Source organism: Amphiura filiformis, chromosome 1 (genome assembly GCF_039555335.1).
Source record: "Amphiura filiformis chromosome 1, Afil_fr2py, whole genome shotgun sequence".
Taxonomy (NCBI): Eukaryota; Metazoa; Echinodermata; class Ophiuroidea; order Amphilepidida; family Amphiuridae; genus Amphiura; species Amphiura filiformis.
Window position 1 is genome coordinate 96,434,057 of NC_092628.1, and position 24,527 is coordinate 96,458,583.

At 35.9% G+C, this 24,527-nt stretch overlaps 2 protein-coding genes across 2 annotated transcripts in view; one reads left to right on the plus strand and one right to left on the minus strand.

The window, feature by feature from the left end:
- The window catches only part of LOC140164722 (uncharacterized), a 44,112-nt gene extending 29,458 nt beyond the window's left edge, over nucleotides 1–14,654 (minus strand). The window contains exons 1-2 of the mRNA XM_072188083.1: nucleotides 14,544–14,654; nucleotides 12,490–13,004 (exon numbers count right to left, since the gene is read on the minus strand). Of these exons, the coding sequence (XP_072044184.1) occupies nucleotides 12,490–12,859 (370 nt within the window). The 5' untranslated portion in view covers nucleotides 12,860–13,004; nucleotides 14,544–14,654. The remainder of the gene's footprint in view (nucleotides 1–12,489; nucleotides 13,005–14,543) is intronic.
- Nucleotides 14,655–18,357: 3,703 nt separating this feature from the next.
- Nucleotides 18,358–24,057, plus strand: LOC140164733 (protein FAM204A-like). Its single transcript, XM_072188091.1, has 6 exons — nucleotides 18,358–18,505; nucleotides 18,969–19,093; nucleotides 20,106–20,226; nucleotides 22,715–22,944; nucleotides 23,210–23,356; nucleotides 23,735–24,057. The coding sequence occupies exons 1-6, from the start codon at nucleotides 18,358–18,360 to the stop codon at nucleotides 23,795–23,797; spliced, it is 834 nt and encodes a 277-aa protein (XP_072044192.1). The 3' UTR covers nucleotides 23,798–24,057.
- The last annotated feature ends 470 nt before the right edge of the window (nucleotides 24,058–24,527 follow it).

Below are 24,527 nucleotides of genomic sequence, written 5' to 3' on the forward strand. Positions count from 1 at the left end.
CCAGGGGCCCAAATGTGAAAAATACAAAGCACGCCATTTCTCATCAAATGAAGCAGCCTCAGGGCCCTGAGTTGGTACACTGATAGCCCTAAGGTACTCTATATTTACAAATATACAAGAGCCCCATATGTTATATATTATGGGCCCCAGGGGCCCAAATGTTAAAATATGGTGCAACAGATTGACAAGCCTAGCTCTAAAAGTACAAGATCACTAGGGCTCATATGTGGCATATGTATGGGCCCTAAGCTGCAGATGTGCCTTTTGCCCAAATTGACCCCAGATGTACAAGGCTGGGGCCCCAGGGCCCAAATTTTAAAAACAAAGGGCCTGCCGCTTTCTCAACAAATAAAGTAGCTACAGGGTTCAGATTTGGTACACAGATAGGTCTTTAGTATTATATTGTCATATGTATATATAATCCCCATATGTCACATAATATGGGCCCCAGGGCCCCAAACGCTAAAACATAGGGCCGGTCGTTACTCAGTAAATATAGCAGCTACAATGCCCAGCTTGAGTCTACTGATAGCACTTGAGAATCATACTTCAACATATGTACATGAGCCCCATACGTCATATATATTGGGCCCCAGGGCCCCAAATGATAAAACAAAGGGCCGGCCTTTCTCATCATATAAAGCAGCTTTATGGCTCAGAGTTGGTACACAGTTTGCACCTGAGAACTACATTGTTATATGTACATATGAGCCCCATATATCACATAATATTGGCCCCAGGGCCCCAAACGCTAAAACATAGGGCCGGCCGTTACTCAGGAAATAAAGTAGCTACAGTGGCCAGCTTGAGTCTACTGATAGCACTAGGAAATTATACTTCAACATAATTATGTACATGGGCCTCATAAGTCAAAATATTATGGGCCCCAGGGCCCCAAATGTTAAAACAAAGGGCGGGCCGTTTCTCATCAAATAAGGCAGCTTCCGGGCTCAGAATTTGTACACAGATAGCACCTGAGAATTATATTGTTACTAACAGCCACATACTCATCCACCCCACACACGGAGGACTAAACAGACAGATCGTATATCATAATTGGAAATACCAGCGTGATGCGTTAAGGCTGTTCCAGTTAAATTACATACCCATTGGCTGTTCCATTTAATTTACATACTCCCTCTGAAATGGCCCCCAAAAAGGCTGTTCTGTTTAATTTACATAATCCCTCTGAAATGGCTGTTCCATTTAATTTACATACTCCCTCTGGAATAGTTTCCCCTGAATCATATTGCATAGCCTCACTGTGAGTAAGAGAGACTGACAGCAGCACCCTATGTAGAATAAGAGAGACGACTCCCCTGGGAGGGAACTTTTTACAATATATTTATTTTAAGTGCTACGACAGTGCAACCTACATTCAATTAAAGCTTGCGACTTGGACTTTCACTTTTTACACATACAATTTCTTTATTTTAAGGCCTCAGCAAATAAGGACTGTAAGTTTGGGTACACCGATAACATGCGGGTATAGCCGTATTTGTGTACAAATATATAGCCTTCTAGTTGGTATCTACTATACAGACAGCTGTTGCACAAATGTATCTTAATTTGATGACATAATTGATTCATATAGGCCTAATTGTAAATACAATGATGAACAACTTAATTAAATTGCAGCTTCACCAACAGGTTCAATGCATTTTGATCTCATTATTGTGACTATATTTGCAGCAAATTTAGAGTGAAATGAAATGATTTGCTGCATAGTACAATGTGATTGGGTCCTGTTCAGGGAAAATATTGGATTGACCCAGACACCAAGCTAATTATGTCGAAAACGCTGGGCAGTTTATTTCTAAAAATGGGTGCGCATTCATGAGATACAAATCTCTAACTATCCAGGCTTGTGCATTTTTATTGTATGAGCTTGGAACGGTCCATGGATTTCCTATGGATTAGCATGTGTCCCTCACAGACCAACATGGGTAAACAAACAAACAAACAAACATTCAAACCTAGATCATCTAAATGAACATGGTGAATAGAAACAATCAACATCATCCCGTTGCTGAAGTCATGAAAAGACTGCTTATGCAATACAGACTGTCTTGTGTTCTATTTGCCGACACATGACACTCTAGCTGAAATAAAGTCAGATTGTAAATTTATGTAAACCTGTAATTTCAGATAGAATATCTCAAGCAAGATTGATTGTGAATTGAAAAAAGTAGACTAATGCAATTCAAATATACGAAAAATTGACATGAAAGAAACTCTTTCTTTTTGTTAACTAAAAATTATACCAATAAGGGCCCATGGAACTGTGGGTGCTCAAGTTATGTGCACATCACACACGCACCCCACCTCACCATACCAATGCAACGCTTCATATTATTTGACCATAAACCTGGGCAATGAGCACCTGCATTTTCAATGTTCTATGGCCCCTGAATTCTCAACACAACATTAGATTAAACTATTTTCAAGATGTAGTTGACTTTTGGCCTACATAAGCAAAACACAGGCAGTCACCTACCTGGACAACCGATTCTTTAGAAATGCTTAGTCGCTAAAAAGTCGATCGATACATGTTAAAATCAGCACAATTCAGAGATCCACCTTTTGCTATGAAATTAATTTTCTCGGTCAAATATAAAGCAATATTTTTTTTTTTTTCTTCAGTAATGTCAGTTAAAAACTTGGTGCTTGGATACACATTTTTTTAAAAATCCTGGTGTTAAAATTAAGCATCAAATTGTATCTTTTAGTGTGATATTTTTGATTTTTATAGGCCTTGAGTTCGCCTTCACAGCTTTTTTACGGAATTGATTTTTAGCGTCTCAAACTAATATAGTTTGCTAAAGAAAGATATTTCCCACCTCTGTAAAGCACATCGTGTGGGTCTATATATTATAGTTTTGTCAGAATTTCCGTTTTATTTTACCATTTTTCCCTTCATGCTCTGAAAATGTCAAACTCGGTGCTTTTATCTAGTGCGCAACCAGCAGAAATAGTCGATATTTTCATTGTTGTCATCCAGGGCAATTTTCCATTGAAAAGCAAAGATCATGAAGATTGCCCGACTAGCGATTTGGTAGCCCAAATCCCCAATTGGGTTTTCTGGTAAATGAATAAAAATTGTGGTGAATTTTAAAAATTTGCTCCCGTGATAGCCTGCAATTTCAATTTATAATGATTCCATGATTATGAAAACCATTTTGTCTGTCTGTGTGTTTGTTTACCTAGGTTAGTCCGTATTAAGAGACGCACGCTTGAGGTTCATGAAATCCACGGTCCAAACCTAGAAAAATTAGCGTGTTATTATAGGGGATTTTAATCTTCTGTTCCTCCTATCTCCATAGATAGGACCTACCCACCGCCCCACCCCATCACGGGTTGCCATTTTCATTACACCCTTCAGACTTGTGTTCGGGTTTCTGTAGAGATTCATCAGTGTTCGGGTTTGTTTTTAATTTGACATGTAGGCCTATATATAGGCCTAACCATATTTGTCCTAATTAAGCGCTATACCTAAATGTATAGCTATGCTATATATTATTATGTAATATCATGTACATGTAGGCCTATAGGGTGGGGTGGGTGCAGAGGTGTGTGAGGTGGGCACTGGGTAGTGGGGGTGTATGTAGGGAAACTTTGGTGTGGTAATCAACACACTTTAACCATGACTTTCAATGCAAGGCTTATTGTTGCCACAAATGTTTTTTTTTTTCCTTAAGGTTATTTAATAAGTTTTTATAAACTTCCATGTTTAACCTGGTATTGTTTTGGCTGCTTCATTAGGGCCTATGACTTTCGGTGGGTTTCCAAAAGCAGTTTCAAACAAACACAAACAAAAGGCACCATACCCAGTCACCTTCATGACAATTGAAACACTATGTCAAGTTATTCTGTTTTTAGGCAAGCAATTTTAAATAATTGCTTGAACAGGTTTTTGTTTAAAAACAAAAACCTGTTTAAGTTAACAATGATAATGAACGGTTCTTATAAGCCACAATCTCTGATGGTTCTTATAAGGACAATCTATTTCTGGCGTTTAAATAACTTGAAAGTCTGGGGGCGTTACGCCGGGCGTTCTGAAGGTTATTTCTTTGGAAGTGTGTTCCAAACAGTTTGCTTGATCATAAAACATACAGCGTAATATAATGTTTTGTAAAAGAAAGTTTTGTTTCAAATATTGCCCAATTGCATGTAAGCCTTCGGGCAAAGTTGTTTTGAGGAGAAGCAAATTTCAACACATTGATCCGAATCACTCACGTGATGATGAAATATCCTCATCGTGCTATAAACATGATCAGTATAGGAGCGCTATTAGGCCTGCTGGGAATTTCGTTGCTATATTGAAGTTCTGGCAACACTGTATCATGCCGGTATTCCTATTAAACCCAGGGATATCGATCCACAATGCTAGTATTATTAGCCTTATATTTCACACATTGATTTTGAAAAAATTTCAGCCGGTGAAAAAATGGTGAAATCAAAACGTAAATTCTGACAAAACTATGATATATCGCTCACGGTGATGTGCGTTAGAAAGTTGGGAAAAATCTTTCATTAGCGAACTATATTACTTTGAAAAGCTAAAAGGTTGATCCAAGAAAAGGCTCATGGGCAGAGTTTAAGCCTATCAAAATCGAAAATCTTACACTTTAAATGACTGAATTTCACGCCTAAGTTTAACACTAGGATTTGAAAAAAAAAAATAAGTATCAAGCACTACAATTTGACCTGACATTTACTGAAAAAATAAAAATGATTGCATTTCATTTGGCCGAGAAAATTAATTTTACATTGAAAAGGTGTAACTCAAAATTTAGCTCGTTTCAACACCAAATTTGATCGTTTGTATTGCCACATTAAATGACTGAGTGAGCCTTGCTAAACAAAAGAATCTGTTGTCCAGGTTGCTAACTGCAGGGACCAGATCGGAAATGTTACATTATGAAATAATTTCAATCAATAATAATCATCAATGCAATGTTATCATTTACAACTCTCATAAACAAGTACGATCAATTCTTAGGAATAAATTAAGATTTAAAGTAGGGCATTTATCGGTTATTTTGAATTGATTTCTGCACCTTTGAGCTGGCCTGGTTGTAGGATATTATTTATGGTACTTGTATCATCAATAGGTAAAACCATAACCTCATTAAATATTAATTTAAAGCTTAATGCATCACCTGTCCAAAATACTAAATAAACCTACCCCGGTATGACCTACTCAAATACAGTTTATGAAATATAACAAATGCTTACAGAAGTCTTTCAGGTTTGATAGAGATCTTAGAAAGCTTTGAATATTGAATATGTAAAAGTACATGTATCTGATTCTTGATTTTGTACTAAGTGGGGATATGGGATGTGTGGTAGGAATTCCCAACATTGATCCTGAAAATATAACACATTTATGAAAATCTGGCCAAAAAAATATAATAATATTCTGAAATGAAACAATTACAACGTATCTGTTCAATATTAAACTAAATCCTAGAAAATGTTCGCCAATTTTGCTTAAAAACAATGAAAAATAGTACTTTACCAGACTTTTTCAAGATTTTTTAGCCTAGACCCAACATCGTGAAAATACTACATGAATCTGCTTCACATCCCTGCTAATCATTATCATTCGATTAAGAAATACACCAGGAAAGGGTGTATATGGCAGTAACTATTAACAGTGTTCGAAATAAGTACTTATCCTCTTGTCCTCTTGTCCAAAAATCACTGGGGACAACCATATTGAGCTATGAACTTATCCCCCGGACAACCACTATATTTTATCCCCAAAAGTATGACACATTTTGGGGACAACCAAAATGTATTGAGGACAAGCAGAATTTGTGCTTTAGTTATCCTCGGGATAACCTCCATATTTTCCTTATTTCGACACTGACTATTAATATTAGAGAAGGTTGCAAAATTATCTTTCTTAATCCCTATCATGACCTTGAAGTTCATCTGACCAAAGAAGATTCTCATCTTCTCCGCTCTGACTTGATTAAAAGGAATCATTTTGTTAAATTACCTCAATATATACAGCTAAAATTAAAGGGGCATTTCGTGATCCACAGCCTCATCCCCCTACTTTTCTCAAAAAAAGTTGAGATTTTTATATCACTGGAAACCTCTGGCTAAATAATGTTTATGTACAAAATATTTCTTGCAGATTAATTCGCTTTTGCAAAGATATCGTGAAATTTGAATTTCGTTCTGGTGCACCAGAACGAAATTACAACGCATTGTCTATGGAGCAGTGTAATACACATAATCATGCATAACTCGCAAACGCAAAATCGGAATCAACTGAAATTTTGGGAATAGGCTTTTTTCGTGGATATGTACTGAAAAATGTCATAAAAAGAGGATGCTAGGATCACGAAATCCTCCTTTAAGTATAAATTAATTTTAACACCAAATACATGTACATCATCAATTCAGCATATCCGTACATTTAACCAACCCAACCACGGTAGGAATCATTTTTAATAAATGGCCAACATCTTCTTGGACATTACTCACTCTTGTCTATATTTTATGGAATTTTTATTACATTATAATCCCGGCACTTGTCTTTCCGTCTTCTGGATCTAAGCACTCAACAAAGAGGGCTTAAGGACCATTGTGAACAAGTACCAGTGTGCACACTTAAATGTAGATTTTTTTACAACCTAAATGGAAACAATCAACTTTAAAATATGGGAGCGATTGATGAATAGGGTGCAACTCTACTAGTCTTATTACAAGACTGCACTACCCCAACCCTAACCCTAAACTCCGTAAACAAGGACTGGACTCAAGTCTAGCAAGCTGTTCCCTATTCTGTATTGTACTTGGAAAGCAATGTAGGCCTATATGTGACCCATTCCAGCAAAAGTGTATCAAAAAATCAACAACTGAGATAACTTTGCTAATTTGTATAGAAAGAGACATAGAATGGCTTTTTACCATGAGTTTCAAAATACCTGCATAAAGGTTTGGATTGACAATGATGATTTTTTTTCTTTTTCTTTTTCTTTTTAAATTTTCATTGCCCAGAACTTAACTTGTATATTTGCTAGAGAATGCTTCACATATTTTAGCACTGAACTTTCTTCCAATTCCTTAATCTGCGTTTCATTATACCTCATACATAAGAAAATACAATATCACTATCAAAAATGCACCATTTTACATGCACACAAAATATGAATTGTTTTTACAAATGTAAAAAAATAGGCAGGTCAGTCATTATATCAAAGCAATTTGTAGTAGGTCAGGCGAAGGTATTGAAGCATAAGAATTGTTTTCACCACTGTTAATTCAAGTCACACTTCAGCAAGCAACCATTTAAATACCGGTTACCAAGGAAACAGTACACAAACCTGCTGCATGTGGAAACCGGAACTTTGTGTGTGTGAATAGTGCTTCTATGTAATACTAATAGCATTACACAACATGTGAATGATGTTGAAAAAGGTTAGCATTACAATCAAGATGCATTGTAACTGAGAACATTGCTATATTACTAAAACTATAGCTGATGTGGAAGATATATATATGAAAATTGAATAATATTTTGAGAGCTACGTTTACAATGGAAAGTATAAAATAAAGCAAGCCCGGATAAACAACAGTATGGTTGGTACTGTATAAATTAAATCTATAAATCTTGTTAAATTTTTTTTGATCCCATGCCCATTTTGATTAGGCAGACCTAAATCTTTAATTTGCCCTTCATTGAACACTGCTGAATGTGTGGTGTTAGACCTCATTTTAAAACAACAATTATGCACATCTGAACAATCGAAATTATTGGAGCAAAACAACGGTGAATGGAATATTAAATTTTCTTTGTCACAAGCAACATATCAGAACTGACAGGTCATCCTGTCAGTGATGCCAATGCCACGCCTTAGGCGCACTGTCCAGCAGTACACTTCTTATAATATCAGCCAGGGTTACCATAATATTTCATCCCAAAATGTTGGACAAATAACCCAAAGAAATCTCCCAAATTTTCTCTTTATGGATTTTATGACAAGAACACTACCAAATACGATGGATGGTGCCGGTGGTCAATGTCTTGAAGTCACCCAAGTCATGAAGTCACCCAATGTGGTGAACATCTTCAAAAGCCACCCAATTGGGCTGCCAAATCAGGGGTTTGGCCTCTAATAACAGCATCTTTTCTATTTCTTCCAAGGTAGGCAAATGTTTTGTCTCGGCGGGTAATCAATATATGGCTTTTAGCCAAACCCAGGCCACCATAATTCAATATAAATGGTATATAATCAATATTCTCTTAGCTCTCAGCCAAGTGGGGTTTAAAAATTGACAGTTTATATTGCTCCTGTGAACAAAATAAAGGCTTTATATTTACACAAGAAGTAATTGAGTTACAATGTTCTTTTATGGAAACTGGGTATGAAAAATACCTTTTCAGCTAGCTTCACACAATAATAACACTTTTTATGGAAATAAAACCAATTGTTACCACCAATTGATAATGTTCTGCTTTGTACAGTTTGTTTAGTATACCACAGGAGCTAGTTAAATGTTAACATAAAAGATTATTTACCCCACATGACAGTAAATAGGAATATATAATAACAAAATATATAATTTTATAAATTATCATAATTATGATAAGAATTCTGAAAATGTTCAAAATGAATCTGTCATCTACAAACTCACAATATAAAAGCACACTCATTTCATTTCATTTCATTGAGCAATTTGTGTGGTGATACAAGGTGTTTCAAAAAAATACCTAAACTTTAGCAGCACAAGAACAACAGACTCATCCACTTGTCAAGGTTGAAGCTGGTATAGGTATGTGTGCAACGCTAGCAGCCAAGGGTCCCTTTTTCAGGTGAAGACCCCATTTTAGGGCCCATGTGCATGCTCCAGTTATTTAGCCTTAAACTCTAACAAGTAGCTCTTTAGCTCAAAGTTTAAAAACTTTTAGGCTCCACAGCCTATAGCTGCCTATAATTTGGCCTAATTTTAGACTCAAAAATAGTGTTGAAATTTCAGTTTAGAAACCCCTATTTTGCCTAAAAATCACTTCTCAGTTAGCACTTGTTCCGTGGGTAGGGGACTGTGACAGGCACTCTCTCCCAAGTTCTCGGCGCCACACACCTCTACCAAAATTTAAGTTGAGTACCCCAACCATGTCAAAAAGAAATCTACGCCACTGCTCTTAACTTTGTAACAGGTGATTCAGAAGCTTATATTTAACTAATTTCAATAACTGATGATGAATTCAACTATTGATAAGGTTTTAAGACTATTGATTTGATGGATTTGAGCAACAGGAAAATCAAACTGGATTTGTTTCCTTTGTTAATTTTAAACATTGATTAATGACAATGACATCACAAAAACAAATGATTGACGTAATAACTTAAATTTCAACTAGTATGGAGCATCTTATTCCGCCATCATCATCGTGTAAATTATATGAGTCATTTGTCAATCAAACATTAGTTTCATTTACAGGGGTGCGGTAGTACTCAAGTTTTGTTTGGGTAGTGGGGGTGTGCTGCTGAGAATTTTTTAAATGGACCCATCACTAACTATAATATACAAAGTTTTCAAGAAATTTGGAGAGATAGAGAATACACTGAATAGGCGTACTCAATACACATTTCAAAGCTACAATGTTTTATTTTGTTTAATGCATAACATTAATAAATATCCTGCTACAGGACTGCAGAGGAGGGAGAGGGGAGACAAGACTGGGAGAGGAGAACTGAATGGGGTATAGGTGACACAGGTGTGAAGAGAAGCAAAGAGAAGAGAAGATGTGAGGAAGCAAGAAGACATATGCTACATAGAATCATATTCTTGATCATGGAAACACAAAAACAACCCTAATAAATTGGAATGCTGCTGCAGCATTCAACATTGCGCTATTCTGGTGGAAGTGTTTGATGAATCAATTGTTAAAACATACAGATCAAAATAGTCTCAATTTATATGCATTAACCGTAAGTAAACTAAAACAGGAGGTTGTTGCACCTCTAGCTTTGATTTCGAACAAAGAACTTGTCACAATGCAAATAATCAGCGAGTATACTACTTCTGTCCAACATGTATGTAAATAGTTCTGGGGAAGCAGAGCAGCTTCTTGAAGTAAGAGAAGGTTTTACATGTGAAGTTTCAATGCATATTTTCATAAATCAAAGTAAGGCAAAGAACAAATAATATTTACCGTACATATCTAAAAATAGTCAAGTGTTATTGCATAACAGCTGCTATACTAGGAGTAAATTCAACATGTAAATGAAACACACTTGTTAATACTGTAAGCTACTGTACATCTATTTTCAATATTATGAGGAAAAACAAAAGCATAATATTAGGGGCCTATATATTTGGCAGAAACTGCCCTGATTGGCCATGTGTTCCTATACCTGGTATAGAACCTGGGTATAGAAGTGTAAATAGAATAATATATACCGGTAGCATGACTCCTAATTTGCATTCACATAATGATGAGCAAAAATGTTCAATAATTTTAAATGTAAATATTCATCTTGCATGTCCAATAAATCAAAAATCACTGCTTACATTGCTATTGGACATAATGAATGGTATGTTTACTGATATGTTGTTCACCAGTATTTTGCAGATATCTCCCATGCAAGTTACAATGTACACACCAGCAAACACAAAACATTTTCGACATTAAGGTCAGAAAAGGTTGCCAGAAAACATTTTTAAAATGTCAGGTTTAGAAAACTTACTGTAAAATATTCTATAACATTTTGACAAGATCTTTAAAATGTTGTAGTGTATTTTCATACAAAAACATTTTAAAATGTTTTCATGACCTTTATACACTCAACATTTAATTTTATTAAAATTTTACTAAAACCAAAACCCAAAATAAAATTATAACATTTTTTTAAATCTTTTGTGTTTGCTGGGACCTATGCCCCACAACCTGCACCTAACTGGAAGGGGTATCGCACACAAGAAAATTCTGAATTTTTTTATGATGGTACAGAGGCTCCAGCCCCCAAGTTAACAGATCAAAAAAAGGATTTAAAAGTTTGGTTGCGTATGTTACTATTGTCTGTCAAACTTTTGATTGATTTTGAAGTCCCTCAGTTTTTTATAAACAAAGACTTGAAGCATAAACTAAAGGGTAAATCTATTGTAAATAACTTCATTTCTCCATATTATAATCAATTTGTAAGTGGCTGCCATCTTTTTGAACATATAACAATTTTAAAATTTTTCTTGAAATGTCTGTCAAATAGTAACATACGCAAGACGGTGCTGTAATTCCTGCTAAACTAGGGTGATACAGCTAATTATGCTACATGACAAAGCATTTAGCTCCTCCTAGCTTTGTGGCACTATCACTTTGTGAGGAGAAGCTTTTTTGATGACACAATCCATTGTTAAGTGTTGTCTGTCAAACATTTGTACGCAAGTTTGTATGCATAAGATTTGTATGTGTCTGTCAAAAGTAACATACATGCATACGCTTAAAAAAATTAAAAATCACTTGATGTTCACATTATGATGATAGTTTAGAGTTTATAAAAGTGTTTTAAAACATGTGATTTATAAACTGCATGTGATCTTTATTCAATTTCCCATCTTGAACTACTGTTTTTGCCAAATTATTATTCTGTATGTTACATTTGACAGACACCTTGCGTATGTTATGGCTTGACAGACACACATATATTTATTTATAACAATTTATCCTCCTTATTGTAATATTTGGACACATTTTTTTCCACAATCAGTTGCTGTAGGTCCTACACCTAAATAACCACAAAATACCTTATGTAATACTTTATAAATTTTTATTTGATTGCAGAAAATCATCAAAATTGTGTCTGTCAAATATAACGTACGTAAGGGCTAGAAAATTAAATTTGTGAAGTAAATGGTCTAATAACTTATCTTTCTTTTAGTGTATTATGAACGATATATGTGCATACTATAATTTAAACCTGGTTGGAGACCAAAAGAAAAGAGCTGGAAAAATAATTGTGTGTTACACTTTTATGACACCTTAGCTTATTTTGAGCCATGTATAGAGGCTGTCAGCGTGACGTCATATGCCGCCATCTTGTGGGTACACGCTTTGATGGTCGTTTGATCTCCATGCGTGAGCGGCAAAATCACCGCGTTGATGTGCGATAACAGCTGCGTGGCAAGCTGCGCCCTGTGCGTAGTGTCCAACGCATGAACACCCAGATCATTTGTACCCACAAGATAGCGAAAGGCTGACGACCTCTAATCAGACAAACTACAATCTACAAATGTCCAAATTTGTTGCCATACCTACACGTAAACCTATGTAATTTGTTAAACTATCCATGATGCAGAGCAAATCATCATGGTTAACTGCATCATTTCCTTCCAACCCCCAGCCTCCCATCATTCGGGAGCAAGATGAAAATGCATCTAGTCTAGTCCATGTCAACATTGCAAAGGGAAGGGGAACATTTTGCAGGGAAATGTTCGGGTGTGGCAAAATTTTTGTGGCAAAAAACTAACCTTCATGTCTGTTATGCACATTCCTTGGATCATCACCAGTCCTCCTCCTTCCAGTAGATGGTTTCTCATCAGATATAATCCCAACAGGATAGTATGGATGCATCATTCTAGAGTACGGTGCCAAACGATCAAAAACAGGCAGATGGGACAAAGGGATGAGATTTCGAATTTCACGTAGTAGATCCAGTTTTCGAGGGGTATCCAAAGCACTGCATAGACATACCATTAATCTTTGCACATCGCGATATGTCTGGTACTGCTTCAGAATATCGTGAAGATAATCACGCTCTTGATTGGTAAGGAGGATCTTGGACTTTCGACGGAACTCCTCCAAATTCCATCGTTGCTCTTCTGGTGTTAATGCAAACATGATGATGATAATGATGCAGAGAGCACTCCTTACAACTTATAAATTTGAAACATCTACATTGTCTGATATTGGATTTTTCTGAATGTGATCTTGCAGACTGGTTTGCAAATGTTTACAGAAGTACCGGTACATGTCTGAATCAAAGCTGTAAGATAAATGAAAAATTTAAATATATTTAACAAAGACAAGTAAATAAAACATTTATGGAAAACTACTCCAGATAAAAAGGTTTGTCTCACTCAGGAGACCCCGCACATAGCCAGGCCTGGAAAAAATGACTATTTCCCGGGAAACAAAGTTTCCAACCATTGTTAAAGCCTTAAGGTACGATTTCTGTCAAATTTTAATTTTATTATTTTTTATTCAAAATGTTGAAATAATATTAGTAATAACTGTCGGGAAGGGTTGCTGTCCATTTTAAGTTGAAATAACAAGGTAAAGTGAAAGAAATCCCACTGGTTATTTTGGTCATTTAACATGCAGTTCTATGGGAGGACATATTATCATAATTTTTAAATTATGATAATGTTGAACTTTGCTTTGTTGACCTACAAAGTCAAGACAACAAATTGGCCGATTCCATTTAGGTGCAAGTTGGGACATGCGTAAACATTACAAATATGCAAAAAAATCAGGTTTTAAAAAAATTAACCAATTTCATATTATAAGATCGTACATTATGGCTTTGTTCTTCATTAGTAAAATTTCCCTCCATTCAGACATCAACATTTCCCAGGAATGTGCTTCCTGAATTCCCAATTTATTTTAACTTGCATTTTAGCGCAGCAGTTTTGTTTTTGATGATTTCCTTTTTTTTACAGTCAGATTAATTTTAAAACAATTCAGCCTGGAAAGTGGCCCAAAATACACTACCAAAAAACCCACTTTGCCTTTTTCCATTTGCTCCTGCAGTAGTGTACGTTGTATAACCATTTTGTTTGATTTGGCCTTGATTAATTTTATTCATGCTAATGTAGGCCTACTCCAGCACATCAAACTGAAATACAGCACACATTAGGCCAAATAAAAAAACAAACATGTTTCATGTGTTCCACTTCCTTTTTTGAGGTTTCTTCAATTATATTTTTGTTTTTTGAAATTCAAAAAATATATCTAGGAAGTTGAGATGCTTTCTATAGCCTTGCTAATAAATATACAAGAAACACTTTTCGAAGGTCTTGTGATCAAGCCAAGGGGGCTTACCGCTCAGAACAACAAAATAAAAAAGGCCTCCTAGGCTCCTTTTTCCAGACTTTTTATACGCTAAAAGAGCTCTACGTATGGGTATTTACACCAATTTTGCGATAAAAAATTGTAAATAAAAAGGCCCCTGTAAGGCCTCTTCCTCCTTTTTTTTTTCGAAAATCCGAACGTGAAACATGTTTTTTTTTACTTGGCCTTTAGGCCTAAATACCAACAGCATAATAACATTATAGGAGTATGGTATAGGTAAGCCAGTTAAAGATTGCAAAAGTGAGATTTGATTTTTAAATACCAGTGAGTATTAAATATAGGTTTATTTACATGCCAGTAAAGGTTCCGAATTCGACTACCATGACCGTAACCACGGACGCTATTTTCCGCCGATTTCTTACTTCATTTTCAGCTTCATTTTCTAAGCAATCGCTGTAACTAAATACCATCAAATTATTTCACTTGCAATAACCGAAACATACACACTCACCTGCAATTTGTTACAAATAGACATTCTAGATAACGTGTGAAATCTGCATCCAAATTTCACGGATGTCAAACGCAGTTCACATCCTCAATTTACGCTAATCGATTCTGATGCACTGTGCAGTGAATGTGTTGATTGATCAATGTTGTTTGTAGTCGTTTTCACTTTCTGATAATTGATTGATTTGGAGCAACAGGTGGTATCGCCCATGGTGGTGGCGCTCTTAAAGATTGGTACATGGACTCCAGGAGGGTAGTGTCCGAGTCTGATCCAGGCGGAAGTCTGAATGGTCTAAAAATGTCAGTCAGCCTGACAGATGTCAAATCCCCGGGTCAAATCAACTAAAGTCAAGTCTAGTCTGAGGGACAGATAAAAGGGATAGAGGAAAGAGGGAGAAGAGGAGTATGGATGGAAAGCAGGAACAGAGGAGACAGGAGACAGGGTGACGGCTGTAGCGTAGATTTCTTTTTGAGAAAATATTCTTGAAGTACTGTTTTCATCTCAGGTTTTCATCCCCTTTTGGTGAAAAAATAAGTTTATCATTGATCCAAATAATTGTTTTGGAATAAAGCTAACGATTAAAGTTGTTTCTTTAGGCCTACATAGGCCTGCCAAAACTTTTCAAAAAATAGGATTAAAATAATCTTTTGAAAAGAGGGCGCATTGAGGGTTCTGTTTTTTTTTTATTTTAGATTTATCATTTTGGAGTAGGCCTAGGCCTATAATAGAGTACCGAAGTGATGACGTCACAGAAAACTTTTTTTTTTTTTTTTTTGAATTTCAGCGTTTTGAATCGGGTTTTGAATACCATGTAGGCCTATCGGTGAAGCATGATGAAAAACATCCACAGTCCAAATTTGGTGGGAATCGGATCATGAGGGCCCGAGATATCATCGGCCGCTTGAATACCGGTAGGCCTACCTAATTAGCCCCATTGAAATCAGTGTAAATTGGCCTGGTTCCAAACAGTTATGAACCAGGCTAATTTACACTGATTTCAATGGGGCTAATTAGGTATTCATACGGCGATTGTTAGCAGGCCAAGAAGGGGGCGTTTTTTGGCACATCGCTAAGAAATTGTACCCCAAGGGCTCATAATTATTCCCTTAGACCTAAAAAGATATTTGTTTGATTGGCGTATAACATTAACAAAAATTAGGGTAGGCCGGTCGGCGATTAAAAAACAAATTACACACATTTTAAGCTGTAAATTGCGTAAATTGGAACTTTAAAATTTTTTTTAATTTTTTACATTTTTTTGCAAAAATATATACCTACCTAGTTATTATAATAAATATATGATCATCAATATTATATATAGTCAACAGCACGGTATCTATAATATACACACAGTCATGTCTACTTATTCTGTGACTTTCAAAACAGGTTGCTTGTTTTGGCGTGACATTGATATTAGGCCTACTGAAAATGACGAAAACTGCATTTGTGTATTATTTACAACACAAATACATCATAACACATGGATGCTTTATCATCCAGCCGTACTGTGCATTATATTGGAGAAATACTACATTCTTTTATAGGAAATACACCAAATTTGAAAAATGTAGAGCTTACAACGCAGAATAATTCTCGATATGGGATTAAGTGAAACATTTCAATATGACTACAGATAATTAGGGTATATACTTGTTATACTTTTTATAATTATGATTTTTACCACAATTTTTACCCAAAAATATCAGATCGAGGATACAACTTCCTCAAGGATCCTCCGCAGTAAATAAATGATAATTGATGATGGTGAAATAAACGTGAACTTGAACTTGATTTGAATCTTCTCCGTTGCGTAGAGTGGGATTACCAGGATTGCTTTGTAACATCAATCAATATATCAATATATTTTATTAACATTCACCAAACAAACTGGTATAGTTAATATTTACAAATACAAATATTTACAATTGAAATTGCAATATTAAAGTTACAAGTACAAATATTTACAATTATAGAAGAAATATAAATTAGTCTTAATAATAATAGACAATATTAATAGTGGCGCTCAAGTCCACGTTACATTGAGCCTATAGAATGAAAATATGACAGGGGGTCGCTGCTCTAAGCCCAAATGGGAACTTTGTTATCTTAATACTAATAACGGCGTGTCCGTCCGTCCGTCCGTCCGTCTCTCTGTCCGCGCGGTGCACAATCGCGTGCTCGCGGGGCGCTATCGCGTAGTATCAATGCGGAGTGCCGGCGGGAGCAGTGCGTGCATCGGAAAGCATTAGGCCTATTTTCAACACATATTTCAATACGGAACGCGTGCATTGGCCTATTTCAGCAGAACATGACTATTCCCGAGGTCCTCAATGGTTAACATTATGATAAAAATAATCTGTTAATAAAATAATCAGGTAAGGCCTATAACCCGTAATAGGGCCTATTAGGCCTTATTGGGTTGACATTTCTCCCGATTGATTTCATTACTTTAGTAACGGCCTACATCCAATCTAGATACTAATTTCGGGGTATTTTCGGGGTCCTCCAACGTAGTAGCAGGACACTCAGAGCTTGGAAGAGGCGAACGATGGGTTTCCAGATTATGGTACCGAAGTAAGCGCCAACTACAAAACAGAGTTGTGTCAAGTTGGATCTTGATCATTGAGACACGGCGAGGCCTATTAGTTTAATAGGTCAGGGCAGCTATATGGGTAACGGGTGTTGGGCAATTAGAGATATAGGCCTATTACGAGAACCGCACAACCCGAGAACCGCGAAATCTAGTTATCTATAAGTCCATGTTCGTTCGTGAATCAAAGGCTGATTTGACGAATTTGGTTATTGGAGTAATACTGTCAAAATCACTTGCACTCATTATAAGTTTGAAAATGTCAGTGTCTACCATACCATCTATATCATACATTTCATGTATTGCAGATAATAAATCTTAATAATAACATCATAAATAATCTATATCAAATTTTATTAGAAGTAAGAACAGGACACAACAAATTTACCTGTATAACATTTTCCAAACAAATTTGTGGTCAACGGTTATTAATTTTGCAGGTTTTCAAAATAGGTCGTTTTGGCAAGATTTTTTTGCGTCAATAAAATTGCCGAAATAGGGGGTGGGTCGACCCCCCCTATCACCGATATACCGTAAAATCATGTAACTTTGGGCACTTTTCAGAGTTTTTAAACCACTGCTTCTAAACAAAACCAATAATCTTTCTAACTATCTCTTTTTTATGACATTAGGGTTCCCTTCTACACCTTGAAGTTGAAAGAGATTTTTTAATAATTTTGTAAGGGTGCCCTAGGGGTTAAAAATAGCCTTACCAAAGTTACCCCGCACTTTGGGGCAACTTTGGTCAGAGTATTACATTCCATGAAGAAATGTGACATTTGACCCCTTTCAAAATTAATCAAGCACATATTCTTGCTCACAAATATCGAGTTTTATTTTTCTGGAAAAAAATGTAAATGCTCATTTTTGGTCAAAATTCACGATTTTTTCGTAAATTTCGAGGAAATTGGACATAGGCCCCCTAAGCGACTATTATTTCTTCCAAATATATTTCTTAACAAATTGACACCAAATATGACTAAAAACAATATTGCTGTAGGCCTACGAAAATATGACCATTAAAAAAAAAGATCATTCTGGGACACCCTGTACAACGGGAATCCATGAAGCTGTACATGTACATGCAAAATCGATCCGACCTTTGACCTGACATGTTGTTGCTATAAAACGTAAACACAAAGTTGAAATCGTGTATTACAAATCTGATGTTATTAATTCTCCGTTTCATCACGAAAATGATTTAAGTTACTAAGTTAGTAAGGTAACATGTTTTCTGTAGTACCTGGACTCCATGATTCCGAAGTAAGCAGCGATTCAGAATCGGATATATCACGTTCAGAATCAGGCGCAGATGGTGACCAAAATGAAGTAAGCTTAAACAGTGCAGATAATGTGAACCCAACACTACATGTAGGTAACCTAGGCAAACCTTAGTTAACACATTTACTAGTCAGCGAATTCGCCGAGACCGGGGCCCCAACACAATGCATATTTACATAGAAATTTGAACTTTTTTCGAGAATAGGTGGGTGAAGGAAACCTACATAAATATGTTTTCTATACTTCACTTGACCCAAATATATGATTTTTATGGTGATAATCAAGTCGCACATGGAATTTTAGAGGATTTTGATAGCAGTTCCATTAAAAAAGCTGCTATCGCCATGAGACTAAGATCTAGAAACACCCCGAAATGCCGTTTTGGGGAATTTTGCTAGCTGAATCTTTTTGATGAAAGTCAATCTTTGACAAGATGTAACTTTGCTACGGAAAGTGCTATGAAAAAAAAAGGTTTTCAGTTTTGGCTTAGTTTACTCAAGGGCTTTACTTTGATATATAAAACGATGCAATTTGATGGCAAATTTGAATTCACCTAGCATACCTACTACATGTACCAAGTGATGCGGAGAAAGAACATCAGGCATTACCGCGGTTAGATCTGGATACAAATGATGTGTCAGAATGTATGCCACCGGCTGGGACGTCCCATCAAAATTGGGAGGTATGCTTTGTTTTTAATATAAATACTTATACTATTTATCAAAAAGTTTTTAATTATTCCGTGGGCGTGGTACATGTATGTGATGTGTGTCAAGCATGAATGCAAAAGTAATAAACAATCATGCTGATTCGCTGATCAACGGTCATGACAACAAGACTGTTGACCCATTCATCATTAAAGCTGAATCTATACTCGATCGCTGAGCGATTGCGATGCACCACCTTTAGAAAGCGATGTGCAATCGCCAAATTTGGCGATGCATCGCTCGTCGCTTTTACAATTATAATTTTCACAGCGATAGCGATTGCAGACAATAATTAAAATATTCTAAATGCCACAAAATACATTCTTAAAACATTCAATGCTGTCAATAATTATTGCTTTGAATTAATTCAGCACCAAGAGTTAATAATCGAGAAAGGTAAATTATTAGCAAAATAATAGAGCCAGTTGTTTGTAAATGATTGGTTGATGCATTCATGTGTCAAGTGACTTCGCTATGGGGTTGACCCATAATTTTCATGGCAAAAAGGGGGGCCCTGAAATTTTTGAGGTCTGTAAAGGGGAGGGGCCCAAAAATTTCACGATGAAATGTTTTAGCATCAGGCCCCCCCCCCCCTTACAAGTGTTTGTGAACGGTCCCTAAGCCTTGATGATCTGGGTGAACATCTTCTCCCACAGACTTATAGCATACATGTGAACCGTATCCCAATTCCGTATCCCAATTGCACCACCCTGCATCTTTGTTTATTTTATTACTCACAACTTTTTTATTTTAATCTCAGAACAGTAATTTTGGTATCAAATAAAGGAGAACTTTCAAGGCTTTAAAATGAATGCGAACAGACTATAAAGTTGTTTACTTGTTACAAATATTAGAGTCATTTTTTACTTCAAAATAACCTGTTGGGTGACCCAGTTCATCATGACACATGGCCAGTAAGTAACTGCCATTCCTTAAATTATCATCTCTCTTCAGAACATTTTTGATTCTTCTAACCTTTTTCTTCAGAAATTTCAATCTCTCCAGAAGCGTCGCAGTAAAACCAAGTGGGTGACAGATGTAACAAAGTCCAGCAGGTATAAGAAGAGGAGGAGAAGAAAGCGAAGGAAATCTGCACTACATGTACAAGGTACAAGTGGTATTGATGATTATTTTCTTCAAGCTGAATGTGCTCTCATCCATTTTGTCAATTTTCTTCCAAAAATTGCCCCAGTCCATTGAGTGAGTGCTGCTCATTCTGGGCTGTTTTTTAAAAATACCAGAGTGAATTACCCTCACATATTCTTTGAACTCTGAATGAAACAGGTACAGACCCATTCCATGTCAACTCCAGGGATGTGCACCGCAGCACCTCTTCAATTTTTTTCTTTTTCTGTGTGGTGGTAGATATTGATGAGAAAGTACAATCCCTAAAATGTGAGCTTCATACTCCATTTCGTTTTCCTGTGGCATCAATTTGAAATTTAGGGGGGTCAGCATAAAAAATGTGCATAGCCTTGAAAACACGTTGGAGGTCCATAAATGTATAAAGGAACCCTTTACAACTTTGAAAAGTATGTATCCTCGGGTACTTATTTGTGTAGAATTCAAATCTGGCACCAGAAAACTTGTAACTCCTTTACTTTAAAAGATACAGGGCCCTGAAAATGCAACTTCGTCCATCCAGGACCAACTTTGGGGGGTCAGAACTCCAAAAGTAAAAATAATTTTATCATCCATTTTTTTGCCAGTCAGAGCCCTTTGGTAGGACATTACTCTTATCCGATATTGAGCCTATTAGAATACTTTTAGCTGAGATATTACCCATGCAAAACCCCAATTGTACATATTTTGTACATTTTAACCCCCCTGAAAACCAATGTCAGACATTTTGATCCACCATCAACTTCAGGTATGTTGAAAATATGTCCTTGGACAACATTTCTGAGAGATATGAATGAATGAATCTGAATGAATGAATCTTTATTTCCATAATAAAAAACAACAAAATACAAAGAAATTCAACATCATAAAAATAAAACAAGACAATTATGGAGGAGATGATCGAAAGGCCAATAAGGCCAGCATTGAACATCCCCTTTCACAACTAAATTAATACAACAACAAACAAACAGAGTATATTAAGCCTATCACACAAGATATTGGCTTTGGGACTCGATGACTTCAACACATCAGTGAGGTTTGCATTCTCCATAGAGTTGTACATAGGTCATTATACATGCGAAATCAAAAATGTGTACAACTCTATGGAGTAGGCAAACCTAAGTGATGTGTTGAAGCCATCGAGTCCCAAAGCCAATATCTCTCAGAAATGATGTCCAAGGACACATCTTCAACATACCTGAAGTTGATGGTGGGGCAAAATGTCTGACATTGGTTTTCAAGGGGGTCAAAATGTACAAAAAATGTACAATTGGGGTTTTGCATGGGTAATATCTAGTGATGTGGTCGGCACCGTTTTTTATTGTCGACATGTCGATATAATTCGTATACCGACGTCGACAGTGTGTCGACATAAAAAAAAAATTCTAAAAAAAATAAATTTTTTTTTTTTTTTTTTTAAATTTTCAAAAAATATTTTTGGCCAGAAAATCAAGTTATAGGCCCAAACTGACTTGTTATTCAAGGTTGGAAACCAGAGAAATACTGCTACTCAAAAAAAAAAAAAAAAAAAAATGCCAATTTTTGTTTACAAAGTTGGAAAAAGTTGTACATTTTAATTACTTTTGTTTCTATTGAACAGCTAGCAATGCATACTAATTCAATGTGTCCCTGACTGTTCAATAGAAGCAAAGGTAATCAAAATGTACAAGTTCACCAACTTCGTAAAAAAAAATTGGCATTTTTAAATTTTAGTAGCAGTATTTCTCTGGTTTCAACCTTGAATAACAAGTCAGTTTGGGCCTATAACTTGCTTTTCTGGCCAAAAATCTTTTTTGAAAACTAAAAAAAAATACGTGCCGACGTCGACATTATGTCGACATAAGGCATGTCGACCACATCACTAGCTAATATCTCAGCTAAAATTATTCGAATAGGCTCAATATTGGATAAGAGTAATGTCCTACCAAAGGGCTCTGACTGGCAAAAAAATGGACAGTAAAATTATTTTTACTTTTGGAGTTCTGACCCCCCAAAGTTGGTCCTGGATGGACGAAGTTGCATTTTCAGGGCCCTATATCTTTTAAAGTAAAGGAGTTACAAGTTTTCTGATGCCAGATTTGAATTCTACACAAATAAGTACCCCAGAATACATACTTTTCAAAGTTGTAAAGGGTTCCTTTATACATTTATGGACCTCCAACGCGTTGTCTTCTAAGGCGTATATTTTTATGCTGAACCCCTAAATTTCAAATTGATGCCACGGAAAACGAAATGGAGTATGAAGCTCAAATTTTCGGGATTGTACTTTCTCATCAATATCTACCACCACACAGAAAAAGAAAAAAATTGAAGAGGTGCACATCCCTGGAGTTGACATGGAATGGGTCTACAGTACAAATTTATGTTCAATAAAATATTTTGCCCATCAACTATACCATAACTGTACTGCTACTACTGAAAATAAAATATTTAAAACTTGAATTTCATTGGATCCATGTTGATTTAATACACAGGTGATGGTCAGAGTTCAAGAAGCCACTGTGACCAAACTGACAGTAAAACAGCCAAGATACAAAGTGGTAGCAAAGAAGAAAGCCAAGAGGTTTTATGCAATTCAGAGCCATCTTCTGAGAGCAGTACATCATCAAAACAACAGCAGCAGGAACACTGGGGTACATTAAAAAAGTATCTAAATGTCAACGATCATTTGAAACGAATAGACCATGGAAAATATGCTCCAAAGGTATGTCTCCTTTTAACAAAGCTTTGTACTATTAGATCAAACCTTCTAGTGCTGTATTGCAGTGTACCCACTAAGGAGTATTGAGATTGTTGGCCCAAGCAATAATGGTCAAAGTGGACTGTACATAAATTTTGTATAACTCATGCATGAGCTCTTCAATGGATAAGCACCATGTGAATTTACGCTAGCATGTAAACAACAGAGTATATATGTCATGTGTGAGAATTTGTTATTAATTGTTACGGTGTTGTGTGATATGTTTCAGAGTGGGATGGAAAAGAAACTAGATGAAGCTGTAGCAGCAGGAGATTTTGAAAAAGCAGAAGAAATCAGTGAAGACTTATCAAAGAGAGAACTAGCATGTAAGATTGCTAAAGCAGCTAATGCAAGAGATTATTTGGCATGGAAACATGTAAGTGTGTATTGTGTAATGATTTTAAAATTATTTTTTCACTTTATCACTTGGAAAGCCACCTGTGTATAATTTCACCTCCATAGAAGATAATGCATCAAAGTCAGCTTTTGCAATAATGCTTTGGCTAGCACAGTTAATGACATTAATATGTTGAGGCAGCTGAATGCGAAATCTTCAAAAATCTGTGAACAGATCACTCAAAATTTCAGTGCATCTAACAAAATGCTCACTGACATCAGTGACTTACACCAGAGTGAAAGCACTATACATGTAAATATACACTTGTTCATGCATGTATCATTTTACACCAAATTTAAGTAATACCGATACACGAAGCTTACACAGTATGTTTTTTTTTCTGTCTTACCATTACAGGAACAGGATGAACGGAGGGAAGCAAACAAGAAAAAAGAGAAGGAAACTAGCCTGGGGATTTGAACCCAAAGAAAGATGGCAGATGAAAGGAAACATGTGACTAATCAACTGTTTTTAGTTCATTGGATATTATTCATCCATCTGCTTGAGGTGGGAATCTTGACCGGATGTTTTAGTTTTCCCTGAAGTTCCAGTCCCATGTAGAGGATTAATAACATCATCAACACTTTGAGAAAGCCAGAGGGTTTCTGGCGAAACTGTCAGCAGAAAAACATGTTTTTCATCTGGTCGTGGCTGATAATTTTAATTATCAGAATATTAATGTTAAAATTAATGTTAATATTAATGATAATTTTAATGTTAAAACAGACCTGATGAACCTCTTCAAACATGTGACTAATCACATGTTTTGGATACAAACTTTAGATTGAACTTATTGATGTTGTCATATAGCATTTGTGCAATATTAACACTAGGGATATAATAATGTTGACACAGAGGGTCAAGTGCATTGTATGTTTTGTGGACAGAAGTATACACAAAAGTTGAAAAGTATTTAGCTTTGAGCAAAATATTCCGTATGTTTTGTTTTTATCTCTTTTTTTTTATGTCACAAAGGGAAACCAGAGGCTAGATAGATCAAGAGATAAGTTTACCATGATTTAAATACCAATGCTAAGCATCATGATTTATGTGCTTTGTCAGAGAAATAATTTTATGACTGAGGTTTATACATTTTCATGTACATCCATTGTTGACATAATTTGCATAATGCACAATTGTATATTATACA